The sequence below is a fragment of the Sesamum indicum genome, linkage group LG2, assembly GCF_026168435.1.
Source record: "Sesamum indicum cultivar Baizhima isolate 11 linkage group LG2, ASM2616843v1, whole genome shotgun sequence".
NCBI lineage: Eukaryota > Viridiplantae > Streptophyta > Magnoliopsida > Lamiales > Pedaliaceae > Sesamum > Sesamum indicum.
In genome coordinates this window covers 18,525,664-18,549,136 of record NC_142658.1, presented here as the reverse complement: position 1 = coordinate 18,549,136, position 23,473 = coordinate 18,525,664, and the positions used below count along the sequence as shown (strand labels likewise).

General features: G+C 35.6%; 4 protein-coding genes across 4 annotated transcripts; 1 reads left to right on the top strand and 3 right to left on the bottom strand.

Moving 5' to 3' along the window:
- Positions 1 to 43: 43 nt before the first annotated feature.
- Positions 44 to 1,641, bottom strand: LOC105156128 (high mobility group B protein 7). Its single transcript, XM_011072177.3, has 8 exons — positions 1,429 to 1,641; positions 1,238 to 1,320; positions 1,065 to 1,119; positions 855 to 953; positions 711 to 768; positions 570 to 614; positions 392 to 478; positions 44 to 285 (listed from the first exon to the last, which is right to left on the bottom strand). The coding sequence occupies exons 1-8, from the start codon at positions 1,530 to 1,532 to the stop codon at positions 184 to 186; spliced, it is 633 nt and encodes a 210-aa protein (XP_011070479.1). The 5' UTR covers positions 1,533 to 1,641; the 3' UTR covers positions 44 to 183.
- A 1,079-nt stretch (positions 1,642 to 2,720) lies between these two features.
- PRMT6 (protein arginine methyltransferase 6) lies at positions 2,721 to 14,924 on the bottom strand. The gene is made up of 13 exons (XM_011072176.3): positions 14,500 to 14,924; positions 12,694 to 12,759; positions 12,295 to 12,363; positions 10,550 to 10,585; positions 9,961 to 10,026; positions 8,423 to 8,491; positions 8,196 to 8,273; positions 7,854 to 7,932; positions 6,329 to 6,423; positions 4,923 to 5,007; positions 4,507 to 4,709; positions 3,261 to 3,379; positions 2,721 to 3,177 (listed from the first exon to the last, which is right to left on the bottom strand). The coding sequence occupies exons 1-13, from the start codon at positions 14,800 to 14,802 to the stop codon at positions 3,135 to 3,137; spliced, it is 1,311 nt and encodes a 436-aa protein (XP_011070478.2). The 5' UTR covers positions 14,803 to 14,924; the 3' UTR covers positions 2,721 to 3,134.
- Positions 14,925 to 17,164: 2,240 nt separating this feature from the next.
- Positions 17,165 to 18,135, top strand: LOC105156125 (uncharacterized). Its single transcript, XM_011072175.3, has one exon. The coding sequence runs from the start codon at positions 17,258 to 17,260 to the stop codon at positions 17,807 to 17,809; it is 552 nt and encodes a 183-aa protein (XP_011070477.1). The 5' UTR covers positions 17,165 to 17,257; the 3' UTR covers positions 17,810 to 18,135.
- Positions 18,136 to 18,320: 185 nt separating this feature from the next.
- CPZ (Metallo-hydrolase/oxidoreductase superfamily protein) lies at positions 18,321 to 22,987 on the bottom strand. The gene is made up of 8 exons (XM_011072174.3): positions 22,550 to 22,987; positions 21,433 to 21,595; positions 21,280 to 21,350; positions 20,614 to 20,709; positions 20,412 to 20,525; positions 19,849 to 19,917; positions 19,577 to 19,651; positions 18,321 to 18,596 (listed from the first exon to the last, which is right to left on the bottom strand). The coding sequence occupies exons 1-8, from the start codon at positions 22,931 to 22,933 to the stop codon at positions 18,507 to 18,509; spliced, it is 1,062 nt and encodes a 353-aa protein (XP_011070476.1). The 5' UTR covers positions 22,934 to 22,987; the 3' UTR covers positions 18,321 to 18,506.
- Between the last annotated feature and the right edge of the window lie 486 nt (positions 22,988 to 23,473).

The following is a 23,473-nucleotide window of genomic DNA, read 5'->3' as shown; positions in this document are numbered from 1 at the left end:
CCTTTCCCAAAAAGATTAAAAATATCAAAAGATAAGCATGGAATTTCAGAAAGCAAAAAGCCAGAGGGTACGACTCTCCATTTCACATAATCCCTTGAGACAAATCTAGTAAACTGATAAAGGTGAAAATTTACAAGCAGCTTTAAAAACATATCCTAAGTGCCTAAAAAAGAGACTAGTGGTCTATTCATCATCCACTTCTACTTCCTCCTTGATTTCCTTCTCAGATGAATCTTCTGCTTCTACTTCCTCCTTGGCTTCTTTCTCAGATGAATCATCCACATCCTAAAACATACGCAAAATAAATCCATTTATAATAAAAGAGGATACAAAGATATACATATTTCATCAAAATATTAAGCCAAAACAGCAATCAATGCAAGGAACATACTTGTTCATTTTCTACATCATTAGACCCCAAGACCTTTTCGTATTCTGCTTTAAGCTCTGCAGCTCTATCAATATAAACCTTCTTGTCCTGTTATCAAATTCACACAAAATAATTGTGAATAAACAAAATTCCCATTAGTCCACTACAATGCTCTAAATAACACAGTTTTGGTACAAACCTCATCAGTCATGGATTTCCATTTCTCACCACCCTCCTTGGCAACCTAAGAAACAACACAATAGAACAATTCTCATAGAACTCATTTAACACAAATCATGTAATAACACTCATTCAGAAATAGTTCACTTGTCAGCATTACCATAGCAACACTCTTGCATTCAGGATTAGCCTCCTTAAAGGATTTCCTGAACTCTTCCCTGTAAATCAGTCAACAAAATTAATTAATCACAACAAAAATTGCTCATATCATCAAATAGACAGTCATACACGGCTAGGAAAATACATGAACACAAAGAATGCAGTGGGAGGACGCTTTGGTGCATTTGGATTCTTGGCCTTCTTTTCCTTCTTTACTCTTGGCTCCGTCTGCTTAGTCTTCTTTCTGCTCGAAAATACATATTCCAACGCAATATTAGGAGAGTAAAGTTATAGATTAAAAGTCCAACACAAAACTCATAACAATATTGTAAAGTATGAAATATATATGAATTACTTTTCTGGTGCTGACTTCTTCTTGGCCTCACTAGGCATTTCCACAATCTGGGCCTCTACATACAACGCAAAAATTATCATACTGCTCAAATATCATAAACCCAACACTTCACACGCCCTGATTATAGATTACAAACACAATAATAGGAATAAAGAGAAAAAAACAAGCCATACCCAGATTCATCTTAATTTTAGCATCAAGGCTACAGTTGTGGAAGCTTATCAACGCCACCGGCACATCTTTGTTGCACTCTTCACTGAAATCAATCCCATTTCGTATAAAAGAATTAACTAAAATGAGAAGAAACAATAACACCTTCAGATGAGTACCACGCACACATGATAGGAATAAACAGAAAGAATACCATTTGGCAAAAGCGCTGCCATCTTTAGCGCGTTTGAGAGCAGAAGAAGAGGAGGATTCGGCCTCCACCCTCTTCCTCAATCTCGACGCTCCACCGCCCGCCATCTCAGACTTGTTTTCCTTGAAAATCGAGCAAATATTGAAGACAAGATTGAAGGGTTTTGAATGATTTACGCAGCGTATTTATACTAGTTAAAGATTGAGAAGAGGGACAGCCAAAATTTGCATGATTTTTAGAGGCAAAATCGAAATGGTGAAGCTCTGTTTCCTGGTTTTTGAAATGGCGCCAAGAATTGGATTTGGAGCCAAACTGGGAAAATTTGATAGTCCCACGGATGGATGACCTGTCTGTTTATTAGCCGTGCGATTGAATTGGGGTTCTTTGTACTCTACGGTTAAGATTTGGTGAAATTTTCTTAGTCATCATGAATGAATGAATGAGCTTGTAAAAACTAAAACGTACTATAATCTATAATAATAAACTAGTGGAGAATTATTATTTTTAAATAAATGAATAAAAATTTAAAATTAAAATTAATTAATAATTAGAAAATTTCAAAAGTATATTGAAAATTAAAATAAAACTTACCTAGAAAAATCAGTAAATCTTGTGAATAAAAATAATCAATTGTACACTTATCTAAAATAGGAAATATTTTCTTAGTTGCAAAATAAAGAATAATCGTTTGAAGTACTTTTAGTTATAAAAAAATAATAAATTATTTTAATTTGACGAATCTTTTGAATAAATATAAACAATCACACACTTATCTAACTTAAATAACAAATAAAATATGTTTTACTCAATAGCAAAATAAAATTCAAAGTGACAATCACATCTGTTTTCCGTATTTTATTATATATAAGTATAACAAAAGATTTTTGTTTACTATTTATCATAAAGAAATTTGAGGTATAATTTATTGGCATCATTAATTAAATCCTTACACTGAATCCAAAATCTATTAATTCAAATATAGGATGAAGTTATGGAAGGCAAATTTCAAGTTAAGTTCAACTAAATCTCATTTTATATATTTAGAAGCAGTAAATTTTGCCCTGTCAATGAGTCTGCATTGCAATGCATCCACGCCCCTACTTGAGCAATTGAATTTTGTTAAAGGATAAACTGCAATGGTTGATTTGGAATTTGTCTTAATTATAAATATTTTTTTATTTATTTAAAAAACTACAAATACCCTCTGCAAGTAACGGCCTTCTAGTAAATATTCTTTGTGAAAATCAGGTTTTCAGGTTGCAGGGGGGTTGAGGAAAATAGAAACAAAAATCGACTTATCAACTCAAAGGCAATTGTATGCATAAAAGATCCAGGCATCAAAATAACGACAATGGATAGGATCATCAATAACCACTACATCACATTCTGTTGCCCCTAAAACATTTTCTGCAAGAATACAGCCCAGGCTGTCGGCCATGATTTACTAACTTCGGCAGGTTTCGTCTTTGTTCAAACGAGCTATTCTATCCTCGTACCTATTTTGGTCATTAGAGTGCATTTCCCAGGCCAGGGACATGCATTGAGGGGAGCCTGTTGAATAAATTCACATTCTGAAGCTGCCTTCAGAATGGATCAAGGAGCGTAACAGGTGAAAAACTCATGTTGAACAGATGCCGTGCCGATCCAGTTCAGTCACTAAGCTTCGTAGTTCAGGCTTTGAAGGTGAGCTAAAAGAAATGCTGCCTGATTTATCGCATTACTGATTGTTTGACAAAAGAACGACCACCAGATCTGAAAATAGGTGAAAACCACTGTTGAGATGCGTGCAAGGGAATGAAATCATTATGTGCAAACAGAGAAGAGTATTGACTTACGCATACTCTAGCTGGATGTTCATGAAACGAGGATTTTCTTTGCTTTGCGAAAGTGTTACAGAACCTTCAATAAGCTGATCTTGCTCCACGTCTATTGGATCATAGAAGTAGATTAATGTCTGCAAATCCCAGGGAAGAATTGGTTAAGTGAGTACCACACAAATTTAGTACACGGTAGTTGCCAACTTGCAAAATCAGCAACATGAAACAAGCCAACCAAATGCAGGGGTTCAACCCTGACCCACCAACCAGGTGAAGCTGATCAGCTGGGATTTGCCAAATGGGGCGATCGGATCAGTTGCTGGCCTGTTGAAGGGGCCAAGCTACTGTGGGGATTGAAGAAGTGCAAAGGGGCAACAATTGGTTGGCTTTACTGTTAGTACAGTTTGGGCTGCTAAAATCCTACATGTCTTGCATTTGGGGGAACTACTTCTGGGATTGTAATCACAGCACACTGGTATTGGAATTGCCAGTGTCAGGTCCATAGGAGGATGCCTACCGTGTATTATGTTTATCAAAGCAAAACTCGCTCATAATGAAGGCTAGTGAATGATAAAGAAGAATTCAAGCTAAAGCTGTCTCCAATTGTTAGATATATATTATGTACTAAGGCCTCGTTTACTTCAAGAATCGTATTAAATGAATGATAGGATTATTTTTACTAAATGAATGACAAAAAACCCTATATAATTAGTCAGACGTTTACTTATATGTATTGTCAAAACAGGATAAATGCTATCATGTGTTTACTTTGATGTATCCACATACTTTTGGTAGGAAAATTACCTTTGAGACCTTCTTTACAAAATTTAATAGACAATAAAATATCATTATTTGTTATTATTATCATCATCATCATTGTTATTATTTATTATTACTATTATTCAGTCAAATTTCAAGTATACAATGGTCATTCTCATTTGGTGCAATCTTGGGACTAATTTTATACCACCTCACAAGCTGGTATTTGTTATTCAAGTGTAACAGTAATTAGTACAGGATTTTGGTTATATATCGGGCCCCCATACAATAAACAGTGTATTAACTTATACTAATTTTGTTATATAGGCTTATATATCAAAGTATACAGGGCCTAAATGTAGCTAGTCATATAAGTGATCTGGATATTGGTATAGTGCTTTTGAAATGAAAAGTCTAAGCATCAGTCCTTGTATTTCTACCCCAAGCAAAATATAAAAGAATTGTTAGAAAGAAAAGGTAAAACTCGAGTGGGTGTATAGCAAACCTGTTGCCAATGTGTTGGAGGGTCCTCTGGTGCTGTAGAGAGCACAAGGGCTTCACTGGGATTAGCTCGCTTCTTACTTTGACTGGTATCTATAACATTCTCTAGAGTCCCAAAGTATGAGGCTTGTGGATTGTTGCTGAAACTCAATAATGCAGGCGCACTAAATTGCACATCAAACCAGAACGCAAACCCATGAAATGGTGCTGGAAATCAATAGAATGAGAGTCTATGTTAACCTTAAAGGGTAAATAACTAGAACAAAACCGACTGAAGCAAATAATGGAGGAAACGCTTTCAGACAGCAAGTATTATAGTGCACCCACAAGGATCCCTGTTCGTGCTAGGAGATGAATAGATACATATTGACTCAGATGGGCTCCCCAAAAAGATAACACTATGAAAAGAGCAGATTTTACCTCGCATCATTGATCTAAACTTAAATGTTGTTGAAACAGACTCCAGCTCTTGAATTGTAACGGTAAAACAGTCAACATGCTTTACCTGTCATCAGAGTTAAAATTAAGCTGAAGAAATTCCTACAACAGAAAGCTCTAGAAGAGAATTGCTAGTGAACACATTGCAGATATGCAATTCGAGGATGTTACAGTTTTGGAAAAAAAATCAACAGTATAATTTATTAAGTAAACAGAAGAATTTTGGTAACTGAAACATGACTTTTACGTGCTGAATGCAAATTAAGTTGTGAATGCCTGATGAACCATGAACGTCTCCAAAGTAGGTAACTTTCAAAAGGAGAATTTTGAAAAACATATGCTCCAAGGAGATACAACCAGTATTATATTCAACCAAGAGTTTCCCTGCCAGATTTACATCCCCACAGAATATAAATCACTCATCGACATTATGAGAATTATGACGAATCACCAGTAATTTGAAATTTTAAGCCATCCATTTCAGACACTAGAAATAACCCTAGGATCTGCAATTTTCATCCTTTTCTCTCAATATCCTCCAATAAAAATTGTGCTTCCATGTTTCATCTGCACAGTACAGACCTTTTCTCATGAAAGATAAATATAATGGCTCTCAAACCAATAGGGGCTTACATGGCTAAGAATTTCCATAATATCATCACAGACCATGGTAGTACTGAAATCAGCTAAAGTGTTCCAATTTAACATTCAATGTCTCAAATGCATTCTTTATTTTAAATGCCCATCAACCCAAAGGAAACGGCTTGTCGCCGTCTTTACCCAGATCCAGAGAATAAGAGTAAATCCAACAGCTTTACTCTCCTTTTGCAACCTTCTTATTCATAAAATGGATGCGTGTGTTCTGAGTGTCCTTTATGATATTTATCTCTTCAAATGTTTTTTGCAACATCCAGGATTTTTTCTTGTCCTTTGAACTCAAAGCACCAGTTTATACTTCTTTCGTCTCCATATTAGAAACTATTGAATGTGCTCAAACAAGAGAAGAAAGAGACAAACCGAACCTTAGAAAACATGAACAAAACAGGAAAATAGATAAAGAACAGGAAGCAAATGATACTGACAAAATTGGAATTTATTAATGAGCAGGCAAAACATATAACACTTTCAATACAAGGACTGAAAGATAAAAAATATGCAATCTATTTGCAAGGTAATCAAGAAGCACCTTGATAACCACAACCACTTCAATGCTTAAAAAGGTTCTATGCCATACTAGAAAACGCCTTGTAGCTTCTAACAGCAGTAAATATAAAGTATCATAGAGGAAAAAGATCATAAAGTTTTGGACAAGAGGCCAGTGAGTTAAGATAGAAATGACATGCGTATAATATTGCAACAGTAAAGCCATCAATATCAGGAGGACTCACCACATGAGGCCACGTCAGTACATTCTCACCATTGATTGTCTCAACTGAAGGCTCTTCAAATGCACACTGCTTTGCTAACGGCATCACAGCAGACACTATAGATAGCAATGAAATCTCAGCTCTTTAATTATAAAGTTATAAGGTGTAAATACACCATACAAAATGCAACAGTTAAGGAAGATGTCTTTTCACACACTTTATCTCCAAAGAGTAATGATGTAAGAGGCTATAGTGACTAAAAAATGCACATCTAGTAGTTCAATAGTCAAACTTAAAGGAGAAAATGCAGTGGACAATACAATATTATAACAATTCACACTCAAGAAAGCATTTGAATATCTCCACTTGGGAAAGGACCTTTTGGTAGGCATCTTTGCTAATTCTACCAAGCTGATGAAATCTGACCAAAGAGCATAACTGTAGCATATAACACCACAGAACACTCTCACGACACAGGCTCAGCATTGAATATCTTTCAAGTTGTAGGGGTACAAGACAATTACACTTGAGCATCACGACATCTTAAGTACTTACCCTAATTTTCACACATTTAATCTCCATATCCATCTGAATAGCAGGAAATGAAACCATCTTAATGTAACTAAGTGCAAAACACTCTACATGTCCATCTAATTACAAAGATAACATCTGCAAACAGAAATGGCAACATTCACCACTCACCATATTGTTGCAACGCTCAGGCTGCTCCACCAACTACATTGTGGATTTACTTAATTCGAAACAAAATTCCTGAATGGATCTTCTGTATATAAATTATTGTAGTTGACCACCAGATTAACAAAATCATCAAACCATGAATCAAAGCAACTCGCCGGATCCAGTTTTGCATCAACTGGTTAAATCTTGTTAAACATTCAATTCACATTAAGTTCAGAGAATATAATAAACTCAGTTTCTTCACACACATTTCTTTTGGTATAGAAAGAATTATAACTGGTTTTAACAGCTCCAGAAGATCCATAATATCCTAAAATTTAGCATTGATGATATTGCAATTCTGTTCTTGCAGGACTCTTGAACCAAAGTGCAGCTTTTTCAGCAAATCCTACTTCATCAATTCTGAATGCTTTTAATGTCTTAATGGCCAATACTTCTCCCATAAGCTAGTTTCAAGGCAAAGTCATGGAAGTAATACATGACTCACTAAATATGAGGTAAGATATCCACACTTATCATTGACACATAAATTATCCTATAATCCTTCAAGTTTGACAACCATATAAGTATAAAAAGTAAAAAGAACCAATAGATGCCCATCAATCCATACAATTCTTTACAGCTAACTTTAATCCATACATGTTATGTAAAATGTTCATCGAGAAAGATTGTTAAACTTTATTACAGATTTTCCTATGACAGGGAAATACCATAAGCATATGTCAAGAAAGCTCATCTTTACCAGAACATTTTACCATCAGAAGAAATATAATGATTTTCATGCACTGGTAATGCAATGAAATAACTGAATGTCAAGATCACAAGAATCTTAATAAAAAGTACTCACTATCAATTCCATAGACATTGCGCCAGAAATCAATGCTTTCTTTATACCGGTCCGGGTGAGAGATAGGTGCCATATACAACTGCAGATTGTACAAAAGACATCGTTATATCCAATGACCTGTGACAACCAAATGCTAAGGCTAGTAACAAGACAATTAGGACCATATCCGAACTGATTTTGCAGATTAAGCCAATAGTTCCTAGACACTAAGTTTGTAGCCATCAGGGACAAATTAGGATTGTGGGGGGGGGGGGAGCCAACTATATGAATAATAGTAAAACCAGTTACTGCAAAAATTCAACAGCACTCCCATCATATGGCGTGCGGTTAACTGAGTTATACCGTGGCAAATGATGGAAGGATAAGACCTCCAGGTTTCAACCACCGGTCTCTAGCGATAATAACACTCCCCAGCATGCTCTAAGAGGATAGTCAAACAAATTCTACATTAGACAAATGAGCAAAGGAGGAAAGACTGGTGTCTGAACTGATATTTTCAATCAATATGTCTTAAGAAAATTCATTATGCATGTTGCACAGATGTAGAGCTGTAAGATACCAAAAATCACCTCATAAAGAAGCATGTAGCCCATCCATTCAGAAACTATAACATCAACTTTGTCATCAATTTCAACATCCTGCGATGAACAGAACATGGTTAACGTTCCTTTAAAGAATATATTGGACCATAGAACTTGTGTTTGGAAAATAATACCGGATGGCATGGATCATTTGGACCATTTTAACTTCAAACACATTAAGGTCCTCAAAAGGCATAATAAAAACCTATATCTTCAAATACTCATATACAAACCAATTAGTTAACTGACTGATGCTATATCTAGCTAATCATTATATCTGCCTCTGGAAACTTTTCATGAAGCTACTATTTTCAGTATAAAATCCTTAAACCAAATAATGATTACTTCTTCTAAAAAATTTAGCCATAAATTTGAAATTTCTCACACATAAGTCCATACTATTTGAGTTAATAGCATGCTTCTATAAACAATTTCATTGCACATGTTGATGGCAGTTAGATTATTACGTTAGGGGTCCCTTTACAAAAGTTATTAGAAATAAATAAAAAATTCAACTCATTAATATCCACTTTTGATAAAGTTCAACAGTACCCAACAGTTGGAAATAATATTAAATAGTATATTATCCAGGAACCAATGTATATGCTGGATCTACAAGGACCAAAAGTCAGTCAAATTAAGATATGATATTATATTGTATAGAACCTATCAAACTGCAAAGTGTTCATTTCTTTATACCAGTTAAGTAATGTGAAAATTTTAACATCTCCCTTTTCGCTTTCAATTGATTACTATAACAAGGAAAAGTCTAATAATGGATTTTCTGTACCATCTTAGGGAAGCCGACTTTCATAAGAAAACAGGAACATATAGTCAAATGAGACCTACAAAAGCGATGCCTCAAAGAGTATAGCATTGACCCTGGTTAACAACCCCGCTTGTGGCTTTGGAGGGGAAATGATATCATTTACTGTTTGAACTGTATTCATTCTACTTATTTCATCTCATGAGAAATCTCAACAGGAGCTATAAGGGAAACAAAACTGTAGAAGATTAAAATGAGAACAGCAGGTGAAATATACCTGTATGAGATCTACACTACCCCAAACATGAAGAGTATAGTCATCTTCTACTCTACTACTGATTCAAGTTCTACTTAACATCTATTTGCCAGAATCCTAACCAATGATCTTCGCTTCGAGACTAAAATATTAGCACCGTAATGAGGAATTTACTGATAAATATTTGCCTTTCTTTCTTTTTGTGTTGCAGCAATGTACTTTCGAAAAGAGTACAAGGAAATAGACTTTGTTCAGATGCTTGTGGATACGTTAACGCATATGGCCTGCTCATGACTGCCTGTGAAGTGTGAACTCAGTTTTAAGTAATGTTTTACAAATTCATCTAGTTTAATTCAATCGTGAAAATTATTCAACTCACAAATCAAACATGTTGTGTGAAGTCAGGCAATGCATATTTCCCCTTTTTAATTATGAAATCTCAAAATACTAAAATGAACACGAATTAATCTTGCAGGAGAGATAGTTTCCTAGTGAAGTGGTCACCTCAACCCGCCCATGCAACACGATGATTTTGTCAGATAAGTTGTTCGCCTTGACTACTTCATTTGCCTGGTATGACATTTCAAAAGGCCAGTGTCTATCAGAAGTCAAAACCACATGGAAACATTATTTTCTAGAAACAATAACACAAAAGGAATAAGTAAGCTAAAGATGCATGGCAAATCTCTTTTCTATAATACGAGACTCAATTGCTTGTTGAACCCAAGCAATGCTGCTGGAACTCGAAGAAGCCGGTGGGTTTATTCTAAACATATGTTAAATTTTGTTAATTTAAAATGTGGAAATACAATAAGTCACCATTGGCCACTATTCCATGCTTATTATTGTTCATCACACAAGTGAACTCGCTAGCATAAACTACAGTTTTATCAAGTTAGGCTAGAAGATGTAAACAATATTGTCCATAATGCTTTCATTGATTGAATACTCCCCAAACCACGAAGATTCCGAGCCAGTAAAAGTTATCACATTAAGGAACAACTTAATCGACATGGAAAACGATATCCTGGCTACTCAACAAAACATATCATGCACCATATACCAGCAGTAAAAATCAAGTTAATAAAAGCACCTGAATTGCGATATCACTGGCATCCACTGCATACACCTGAAGCAAACAGAAGATCAATATAAGCTGTTGCAATGTGACAGAACAAGAATCAAAGAAGCAAAAAAATCTAGTCCTTAACAACGAGGAATAAGACTTGAAGCTTCTTAAAACAACATTTAATATAAGACCATCACAAACTACAATACACTTAAGATCTACATGAAATTTTAGATAGCTAAACAAGTGATTTCAAGCAAAAATATGCACCAGCGAAAAGCAAAGAAATTTTATTACTGCATACGTAAGTTTGCTGGAACTAAATTGTGTGCAATCAAGAGAAGATGGATAATCAGATTGACTACTTCACAGTCTTGAACTGAATTACACCAACCTAATCACCTTGATTGCAAACATACCTCCTAGAATTGCAAGTGGATCATTGTTAGCAGTATCAACTTCTTAGTAAACTAACAAAGCAAACAGAAAAGACTATCTTAGATGGACCAGTTTGAATGTTAGTCTCCAAATATCAGGCTTGCTGTTCAATATTTTACAATTATGAAACTTTTCCATCTCATGAACCAACACTGCTACGCATAGAAAAGAAAAGTATGCTTGTGTTGATCATCAGACATTAGTTAGATGCTCAACACACATAAAGGTTCCGTGGGCATCCAGCAATCGACAACCTTGCAATCTTTTTGTATATAGATATGCAACTAATGAAACGCAAGTAATACTGTGCATGTTATTTCTAGATAATTCAGCTGGAAAGTAGCAAAATCCTGGAAACAATTCTTTCTTTACACACAGAAGCATCCACTTACGCACACACCCAACAGGATTGGAAGTTAAATCCTTATGCATGAGATGTTGGGACTCCAATTGTTGGGGTGCCCATTACAATTGGCATAATGGAGATTTTGTTTGTATTTTGTCTGTATTGAGGTTTTTAGAGATTTATATAAACAATAAAGCTCATATAAATTGATTTATTCTGCACACTACACGAAATAGAAGAACCAAATTAAAAAAGCACAATTATGCTACTGCTTAAAAAGCTATGATACATGGACACGGTCACGGACACGGACACCAACACGGAAAATGTAAAAAAATTAGGACACGACACGGAACTGACACGGCTATATATAATATATATTTTTATTATATATCTTCTCAATTACTCATAAAATTAAAGTATGCAATATGAAAAATATGAAGACAAAAATATAAAATAAGCATATCCCACATCTACATTCTTAACCAAATGTGGCTTCAAAAATATACATAACCATTTTATTTTAAAATTTACACAAGGAAAAATTTCTAATATTCAAATTAGTTAAATCATCATGACCATCTCTTGAATTTTTAGTAATTTCATCCTAAAACTAAATTTTAGTTTGAGAGGAGTGAATTAATTCTTTTTCTTTTTTATTAGGTCTAAAATCCTTTTTTTTTTAAAGATAGCCCAAAATCTTTTGAAATTATACAAAGAAATCCTAATTGTGTACAGAACGTGCCGGCGTGTCTGTGGCTTGTCCGATGCCATGTCCTTTATTTCTTTTTCGTTTTATATTTCGAACACGCGGATGCCGTGTCCAATGCGTGTCCGAGCCGTGTCCGTGTCGGACACTGTATCGGGTATTTTTTTGGAGTGTCCATGCATTATAGCTTGAAAGTCATAATTCTTTCTTGTTGAAAAATGATAGTACATGAACAAAAGCACATAAGAGGGTAAGTGAATAGCAAGGGCATCTTACCCGCCTGGCTCCAGCCTGAGCACAAAATATAGAGAGAATGCCAGTGCCACAACCAACATCAACTACAACCTGAAATACAAGATAGGCATACAACATCGAGGAGATGCAAAAATTAGCCAATCACGAAAAGTTACTAGAAAGATCTGTCAAATCGACTATCAAATACATTCAAAAGGAGTATCCTCATGATTAGGTCAGAAGATAATATATTGTTTGTTTTTCTCTTCTTCACTAACAGTGAATATTACATGATATCCTCAATATGCATAACATGACTCAAATGCATGATTGGACCAAAAGCAGCTACAGCTATGAGAGGGTCGTATTATGATTAAACCACGTCATATCCAGTGTAATTAAAGATAAAAAATACTTATGGGACGGCTATGAAATGCTCACTTTTCCGGCAATACGATCTCTATTCCGAAAAATTGCATTTCTGTAAGTTTGTGTACGCACTTGATCCTGCAGAAGATCAAAATACATGCTCATACCCAGTTTCAGAACTTAAAGATCGGAACAGAAAATATGAGTATTTAATGCAATCAACCTGTCCGTAGAAAAACATAAAAAACATTTCAAAAAAAGAAAAAAGAAAAAAGTTTTTAAACAGCCTAAAAAGGATCAAAAACCTAAATGTACATAATGGAACATCCCAAAGACCAAAGGAAAGACCCAAAATTGATGATTGAAATCTGAACCAAGAGCAGAAAACTAACAATAAAATGATTGGAGAAAAGCTGCAAGGGTACAACACCTGTCTAATGAATAATATTGTTAATGACATACAAAAATCTGCTAGCCAATAATAACTTCAGCTTCAATAATCTTTTAATCTACTGCAATGTACTTCAGGTAGCAAATTCCCCCGTGCATCATTGGGTTTTAGTCAACCATAGAACTTGAAGTAGTTTATGGTCCTTCAGCATCACAAAAAAGGCAAACAAAAGTTTTACCATGAATATGCGTGGAAATAGTCACAATTGTCTAATTTGATCACCAAAAGTAAGTTCTCTAAATCCTAAAATTTGAGATGACATCTCTCATCATCTCACCCTATGTAAGTCGAGGTTAAAGTGCAACTGATCTAGTTTTTGTTGACTAGTTACACATTTGTCAAGATGCAACACAGCAACCTAGACTTGTATCATAAATTTGTGAAACATAAGTTCTTGATTGACTGATGAGCGTCAAGCTCTGGGCCAATAATCAAGAAGATGCTTCTTAACATATCAACGAAGACTCGGACAGACAAATATTTTCATTTCTGACCAACAAGAGAAATATTGTCTATAAGGACTAGGGTCAAATTCCTTAACCTTGGGCATAGTAAGCTCTGCTAACTACCCCAAAATGTTTTAGCACGAGTATCTTGGAATTATCTAGACTTATCCGCCTCTCAAACAATTCTCCAACAAGTGTTCTAGGAAGGTATCTGACACAACAACATCTAACTCACAACATTTTTCTCCCATTAATTCGGCTATCCACGTCCACCCATAACTTCTTGCTCGCCTAGAGTAGATAGCACGACTGAAGTGGTTTTAATGACATATCGACGGCTAGGGTAAAAATCCTTTAGTCTTGCAAGATTGTTGGACCTAATCAATTCGAATAAAATGATTAAGCACGTCTAAACATGTATGTGAGATGCTGTGCTACAACTTCATTCCATTTTAAGAAGAAGACAAATAAATTGAAAACCATTCTTCTACTTCGAAAGCAGAAACTAAGCTAATGGATGTAGATAGATAAAGTAACTAAAGCTGGATAATGCAGCTTTCTTTTGAGGACAACCGAAGCTGAGGCCCAAAGCAAGAACTGCGAGAGGGATGACTTTAGGGGTAGAAGGTCAAGAGCTGCTGATTGCATGACTAACTAGCCTATTCTGACACTGGCGTCCCCATTCCCATTCATAAATGACTAGCAGCAGCTGAAGTATGCAATGGTTTCTCAAGCAATAAGTCATGGTCCTTCACATAACCCACTGCATTAGTTCTTGCAGCAAATGCACTTCAAGGAGGGGAAAAAGAGCAGAAATATAGAGCCCAAGAATTACCCAGAAGAAATATGACTTCCAGGTATATGGTACATACATATACCAACCTTGTGGATTGTACAATATAGCAAATCCACCTTTAGAACAAATCCACCTTGTAAAATACGCGCTAACACAATATATTTCTATGCATAAAACAACTGCACCTTGATCATTTCTTCGTGAATGCCGAGGTGAGCGTAAGAGTTAAAATACGCGACGTCGAAGTCCGTACAAGGAGGAGTAGCCCTCTCTTTCTCCTGTTGCTGCTGCTGCGAAACCCTAGTATTGGAGCTGCTGCTGCCGCCGCCGCCGCCGTCGGGGTCACGCGACCTGCTGCGGCTGCGCCTCCGGAGTCGCTGCTTAGTCAAATGACTGCCCCCAATAACACCTCCATGGCGGTTTCCATTACCGTTTCCTCCTTCTTCTCCTCCGCCGCTGCCATTACCGCCGCTCGTCGGTAGGAACATTTGCTTCCCTCACTCCACACACGCCAGAGGGAAAAGGGGCAAATACGTAATACTCAAAAACTTGCTGATGCGCTTTTGATTTTGGTGTGATCTCTACAGTTCCAGAGCGAATGCGACTACGACCTTTCGCGTCAGTACTAATTTTGAAAACAGAAACCGTCTTTTAACACTTTCCCCCCTAAAATTTGAAAATTACAAGATATGGTAAGTTTGTATTTAGAATTACTTTAATTTCTTGAGTTTAATTTATTCATTTTAGAGTCTCGAAATTTATAATTGGCCCGTTTGGTTTTACTTTTATTTTTATTTTTGATTTTTAATATTTTTAATAGAGTAAAAATACTTTATTGATTTTTATGCAAAAAAATAAAATCATAATTAGATTGTTTATTCGTCAGAGAAATGAGAATTTATTTGGATTTGATTTATTATATAGATACTTTATAGATATTGTATTTTGAATATACAGTATAATGTTATTTTTATTTTTTTAAAAATCAACATAACATGACAACACGTCTTGTTATGCCTTATGTATAGCTAAGACATATGTAATGATGATACGACTGTATGTCATGACACGACAATATAATGTTTGCATAATTTAAAATTTTACTATACTATTTTGTGTAACGACATAAAACAACAAATATAAAATAAATACTTAATCAAATTTGATTGAGTAAAAACAATACTCGTTTTGATGAATTTTTGTATGAATAGAAAAGATTCTTGTCCTTGTTCGATGAAAGATTTTATTAATAAGACTTTTAAATTGTTTATATACTAAAATTACTTTAGTAACATTGTTTTTTTTTTTCTAATACTAAATGAAGATAAATGTTAATCAGTAAAATTACAAAAATTAAATTTTCATTCTCAATATATTTTTTTCATAACAAATAAGGAAAAATATTTGAGATTTACTCATCTTTCAATCATACAAAAAAAAAAAAAACCTTTAAGAAAAACTATTATTCTTTCTCTTTTCTTGCCTTATACGTTCTCTTTCCTTGTTACTTTCCACTACTTTAATAAATACTAGTATATGTGGCACACTTAAATATATGTGCACAATTAATTTAAATTTAAAAGTTGATTGGGCCTAATTCAACTGGCGAAACTGAAGCTTCATGACTATAAAGTCATGGATTTGAACCCCATTAATATGTGGGACGCTACAGAGAAATATCTACAAAAAAGAAAAAATAACAGTTTAATAATAAATTAAGAGGGAACCTTGGCTAAATCTCAACCTAACAATGCAAGAGGTTATTTTGCAAAGAAATGAAGAAATTCTGAAGGCTCTGATACCACTGTTGGATGAATCCACCAATGGTGTGCCCCAAAAATAAAATCATATTTCAACTATTACGAGATTGTGGGTTATGAAAACCCTTATACAAACCAATTTTACAGAATCAACAAATATATCTATAGATCTATGAGTAAAAGAATATGCGTATAAATATTTACAGATCTACTAAAGAACAGCATCAGATAAAAATGAAAACGAAAAAAGAGGTTGGCTCAGGGAGCCATATCCGAAGAGGGAAGCCCACAACCACCAAGGTCGGCAACCTTCTCACAGTTGCTCGGAACCCAAACAGAACTACCAAGACTCGTCCACAAAGGACCACTCACAACCACTTCAGATTTCATTCAGGAAAGAGTTCATAAAGAACTTTTAATAGGAGCAAGAGAATAAGAATTTTTTTTTTTCAAGGGTTATATTTACCAGAAAACCACAAGACATTTATAAGAGGTAGGACTTAAATATATGAGATAGAGCCATTGCTAATCAGAGAGAGGGGGAGACGGCAAAAGAGGAAACCAAGAAGAAAGAGAGAGATAGAAAAATGGTGGGGAAAGGAAAAGACGAGAAGGAGAGAGACGCAGTGCAAGAAACGAGAAGTCAGTGGAAATAGATTAAGGTTAGGATTTTGCTAAAGTGAGGAATATAAATATAACACAAAGCAGGTCGGGTGAGTGGGTCGAATTGAGAAAGTAGACTAAGCCAATAAATGAATCGAAGAGATAGGGTAGGCTGAGCAATCCAAGCAGGAGTTATTGGGCATTTTGGACTGAGCCTACCAAAAAAGGTCATGGGCCATATTTTATAATAGCAGCGAAAGTTAATAAATATCTGCAACTATTTTTTATTTCTAATCATGATAAATCGACCATAATTAAGATCATATTCTTTCTAATGTACAGATATTTAATACATAATTTTTAGACAAAGAATCATATACAATATAGAATAAAATAACAAATAAGTGCTATTTTTAATTTGAAATTGTTCATTTTATATTCATATTTTACTCGAATCAATGAAAAAGATAAATAGATTAAAATAAATAAACTCAACTGGCAAATTTCACTACAAAAGAAGTGATCTTGGCTTGATTTGCGTTGTGGTTGCACTTTATCTCGCCTCATCCTCCGCCGCCGAATGAGCAATCCGGGGAAGAAAGCGACCGTCGACGATGAGGTGGAGCAGCTACTCCGAGCAGCGCAGGATGACGTGCTTCTGAAGCTCAATGTTAATTCCCACATGGCACGTGCCTCCGCCTCCGCAGCAATCGACCCGGATCTTGATCGGCGTTTTCAAGCCCTCAGAAAAAGCCAGAAGCCAACAAAACTTGACGATTCTACTAAAAGGTCTCCTCCGAAAGTGGAAAGGGGAGACGGTAAAGTCGATGGGGCGGCCGCGGAGGACGATCTTTTTGCGAGATTTGCGGCCCTGAAGAACTCGCTTCCGTCGTACAATAAAAATGAGAGGAAAAGTCCTGCTGATGTTTCGGGCAATGAGCTGGCGACGGAGGAAGAGAGTGAGGATGAAGTTGATAAGGTGATAAAGTGGGCAATTGATTCTGCTAGACTCGATCCTTCACCCCCATCTGATGATGATGATGACGACGACGACAATGATCGTAGTGATGAGGACGATGACGTCGACGATGATGATGGGGTCAAGAATGGTACAAAGGGCAAAAGGAAATGATAAAACATTGCACCTACCCGGTTAATGTAAATTTGAGGTTTATCACATTGGCACTCCAACAAAGCCAAATTTGTTTCTCCAAAGTGGTGAATTCGTCGGCTGGATGAAGAAATAAAAAAAATGGGTTTTTTCTCTTTGGTTCTGTTCCATTGTCTGTGCCGGGGACTGAGGTACTATTTTCACTACAAAGTTGATGACTTGTTATAGTATTCCATTTTCGTAGAAGATGTAGAGAGTTACATAATGTTATTTTCACTACAGATGACCTGTTGTAATATTCTATTTTCATAGAGGATGTAGAGAGTTGCAGAATGTTTTCTTTCTAATTCGGCAACATGCATTCTTGCTCCATCCAGCGGAGTTTGAGCTCAAGTTTGTTGACATTAAATTGGCCTGAGGAGATTTTCTGTACCATTTCACAAGTCTCAGTTGATACAAAGTATATGTGCTTGTGATAGGAAGGAAATGTTCACAATCATGATTTGAATGGTCCCATATGGAAGAAATAGAGTTATTTTCTATGCTATGAAACCATATCATTATGAACAAAGCATGTCATATACATCATATCTCTGTAATTTTACATGTGATCTAGTGAAACTACATAAAAGCATCAAAGGACACATCCTAAGTGAATGAATTGACTACAACAAGTACATTGCAAAGCTTACAAAATTAGCAGCAATAAGTGATGGTCTTAAGAGTACATTGATTTAAATCCCTCTGTCAGACCAACCACTTTAGCTGACACCTTGGCCTGCAACTTTGATACAGCTTGCCGAATGTCCTATATTACCAAGAGTAAGTCAGCAGAGGAGAAAGAAACCATCCTAAAAAAATAAGTACTGCTACTAATTGGATGATGTCTAGATCTTTCAGTTTCATCCTACAGTGATTTGTCGGGAAGGTTTTTAACTAACATATACACTCTTAATATTAAGTAAATTTCTTTCACATCTTTGCCATCTTGAACTAAGTTACTAAGGCACATTCAGTGCCAGGGTCTTTCACCATGGCAGGGTTGAAAAGGGTCATACTTGTATAGCCATATGATTGGACACAACCTTTTTTTGATACCAAAGGTTCCTGAAAGAAGTTACAAAAATAGCAGCACAGCAAAGTCAGTGGTGTGGAAGTACAATGATCCAGCTGCTGTTAGGCCAACCAGTTTAAAGTGACTCAGATTGAAATTCTGATGCAGCTTGGCGATGCCAAGACTTGATGAAAGGGCAACACCAATCTGACAAGTATACTCTTTGACCAAAGTGGGTATAGCCTAAGAATCTTCTACATCTCTATCTCTGTTGACATTTTGCAGAAAAATATTTAACCAACATGAATTCACTTTAAGTTAATGTGAGTTTCTTTTATGTTCTCCTGGCAACTTGAAATAAGGGTATTCCCTCCTTGGGGCCTCTGCCATGGTTCATCTCAGAATGGCTGTATATGCACAGGGCCTGGAGAGTGGAGACTGATTCCATAGGCAACTTATGACCCATGATAGAATGGTGCAACCTAACATTTCTTCTCTTTTACTTTTCTATTCCAAGTTGGAAACTAAAGATGGAATGAGGAAGAGAGATGAAAAGACCACCATAGTAAAAGCAGAAACAGAAAAAGTAGGGAATTGTAAAATACTGCGGCACTCAATGATTTAGTGAACTAATTTGTCGGTATTTGCAACAATTTTAAAATGCTGGAACGTTTTAGGAGTGTTCCAAGTATTGACCATTAACACCAAGAAGCAATTTTCTCTTGGGAAATTACCTCAAGATGGTAGCGAGATGAGAAATGAGTCAACACTATGGTTTTGTTTCGAATCCATTGCGAGTGTTCCATGATCTGCACTTCCAATAATAAGAAATTGAGATCAAATATTAGCCAGTTTTTAAAGATTGGAGTTTCTTATGTCAAAGGTCAAAAGAATATGCGCCTCGCTTTCCAGAGAAGACGGCCCAGATCAGATGAATGCATATAGCCTCTGTTAAAGATCAAGACCGTGTAACTGCTCTGGGCAAATGCTGAGAAAATTTTAATACCTCAGATAGATGGGTATGACCATGTTCTCGTGCGTGCTCAATGCTGACATTTTCATCCAAAAATGTTGCCTGTCAAAAGGAAAGCTTTTACCTGTTAGTACCTGAAGCCAAATGTTCAGTCTAGGTTGTGAAGTTTATTACTTCAGAAGCTGTTTTCATCAAATAATATGATACTGTAACCTCACAATAAACTCTAGTGAATTTTCCACCTTGCAACTGGCTCAAGTTCAACCAAATTTCGCTAAATATAAAGGCACATAACATGCTCAGAAGGAATTATAAGGCAATGTAAAACGAAATAATGAAGTAAAGTACAGTTGACATTTTAAGGGCAAATGAATTAGATGCATCAGAAGTTCAGGCCCTTGTACACATTATTTGTTATACACACATGGAGATGCGGATCCTGAATATTTGATTCTGGTTTCTGCAGCTGCTAAATGAAAAACTGATTGTCATCTCTATGCTCTTTAGGCAATAAAGGATGACATTTTACTTTTCTGCAGAACCCAATGCAAAATATAAACAGCCATGTACATAAACGCTAAGAAAAAGAAAATTACTTCAGTTATGAGAATTTTGGCCCGCAAGGCATCAGCACTGCGTGGATCAAGGAAAAAATCTGACATTGTATCTCCTGTGAAGGCTACTTCAGGACATAAGATAGTATCTGTGATCTGACAAAGAAACAGGGACACAAAATTTGACTCCGTACAGCAACAACAGCTATAAATATGAGGTATATGGTTCTCAAGAACAACAAACCTCAACTCCAGACTTCTTAATTTTCTCAATTTGTTTTCCTTTTAAGTGCATGTATTGCTTTCTCAGCTTCTTTCTGACAGAGTAAATGACATAACCCTGCAGAGAAACAAACAAATCATCATGTATTGCAAGACAGTTTGCGGTACATGCGCTTAAAAATCCAAACCACGTAATACCATTGCCAAAAATAACTTCTCACTGCAGTATTTCAGCAGTGGAAGATTTCAAAAATGCCAGGAGCATGCTTTAAGGGAAAACCAAGGATAATTTTCTGATCACTTTGCAGGCATTACTAACCTATATAAGTACAGGGAACAGGACTAAGATGATACATAGTTGGCAACCAGAATACAAGTTTCATTCACGCGGATAGCAAGAATATGGAATCTACCCTACTGAAAGTATATGCATATGCCTCAAATCCAATCACAAGTTAATAAAGGCATGCCTGGAGTTTAGAGTGCTGATATCCATTTACTCTATCCAACTTGGGAATCAAAGCATAAATGTTTCTGAAATATGCTATTAGACAAAAATAAACACAGTCCTGACACACTGTACACAAAATGAGGCAGGTCAAGTGTAGCTGTAGAAATTGAACCACTGGTATACAACTCTCCACCATATAAATGACATAGCAATTCATCAAGTTTCTTGCAAGCTCACCTGGCTGGTTATAACATGGTGTGTCTTGAATGGTCGTACAACAAGATCGTTCCGCATTTCATATGTTTCCCCTGAGTAAAGTTTCAAATATATATTAAAGATGATAGATATAAACTGGTAAATGAAACACAAAAAGGAGAATAACTGAATTACCTACATCCAGGGCTACCAAATCAAAGTTCAGTTCCACCTGACCCATTGTCCTATGAATATCAATTAGTTTTTCAACATCCTCCTTTATGCATGGAGGCACAAACACAGTAGGAGGTTTCATACTGTAAAGACCACGAGTAGCTATATACATTGGCAATCCACCCTGAATCAATAGATAGCAAAACTTACTGCAACTTGTACTCTAAGGTATCACCAAGCAATATTATGTGAAATTATATGCAGTGGAACAGGTAAAAGGGAAAAAAGAAAGAAAAGGCAGGCTAGAAACAGTTACAAGGTAACAGGCTCTCCTTCCAAATGCATAATGCTTTAGTTTTGTCAGATGCAACAAAACATAGGACATATACACAATTTTTCTATAAGTAAATGAAACTTTATTACAATCTCCAGAGAACGACTCTTGTGTCCAATGAGGCAACAACCTCTGGATTTGTCAGTAAAAAGATTGTATTGAACACCAAGTAAAAGAAAAAAGGATTTCAATGTTAATAACATTGAGTCCTCACTACTTTAACTGTTCAGCTGGAAATGCACGAGAACAATGTAATTATGCATCTGTAGATCAATCAAATAATCGACATTCTCCTCCAAGAGTCGCAACAGCAGCATAGCATTCAGTCAAAATTACTCATTGAAGTTACCAGAATTGAAAATAAACAAATACCTCCTTAATTCATCACTAGTTTTAGCTCAATTCCTTTCCATTAATTTTAATTCAAGTCAAAGCAAAATATCACCACATTGTCAGAGTAGAATGAGTGGTGTAAATTTCATGTTTGTTTTCACTGCCTCAGTACAAAATCTTTCCAATAATAATCCTGAATATATCAATGCTCTCAAGTATTTCTCATCCTGGCACTTCACCAAGAATATATATCTGCAGTATCCCACCATAAGTGTCATAAACTAAGCTACAAAAATCTTGTTTCACATTCAAGATTTTGTATCTTGTTACGCTTCCACTGAATTAGAGCAACTTAACAATATACAAAAAAAACAAACTATTTTTTTTTCTCTTTAATTCTTTACCCTCCCTTTTCCAAAAACAACTAAACAATGCAACACCGTGAAAATAAAAGAAGCGACAGAAGCATACAATGTGATCAAGATGAGCATGGGTGATGAAGAGAAAATTCTGCTGGACAGCCCTGGACGGACACCTCCCAATATCAAAAGCAGACTTCAATTGCGGCACAATAACACAAGTCTCATGGCCACCAATCGACAGCCCTTCAACCGAATAGCCTTCTGAATCGAGCCCTTTTCTGTTGACCTCCGCCCTGGCCTTCCTGTACTCTTCTTCCTCAATTGCACGCCCAATAGCTGACAAAAAGCCTGACCCACCTCCGCCTCCGTTCAACACAGCATTCACACCGCGAGTTTGGATTGGCAGGTGGAGTTTTTGGGATAGTAGAGGCTGCTGAAAGGGATGGAAACGCAGCAAGTTTGGAGCTGTGGGATTCAGTGTCGCCAGTTGCATGTTTGCTTCGGGAGGAGATGAATGTGTTTGAAGGAGGTGTATGAACGGGATTTTTAACTATATTTAGCATTAATTACTTTTATACCCTTTTGAATTACGAAATTACATTTTTTTAAAAAAAATAAAATTATATTTTTTTCCAAAAAAAAATTAAAATTAATTATATATGAGAGTGTTCGTGAATTGTTCCCTATTAATTTATATAATTTTGTTTAATTGGGAATTGTTCGATAGGGAATTTATTTTTGCTCCTTTATAGAAGAGATAATTATATTGGATCAATACTTCAAAGGCTAAATTAACTAGGTTTTCTTAAAATTTATCTTAATTACAAATTTATTATAATTTAAAAATTACAAATACCTCTTAAAATTAATAATAATTTAATAAATATTTCCTCGTGACAGCACGTTATAGAAAAATATCTATTAAACAAAGTTAATTTTAGGAGAATATATTTAATTTTTCAAACAACGAGAAATTGTAATTATGACAAGGCTCGTAAAAGTCTATAGTAGACCCTATCTCAAAAAAAAAAAA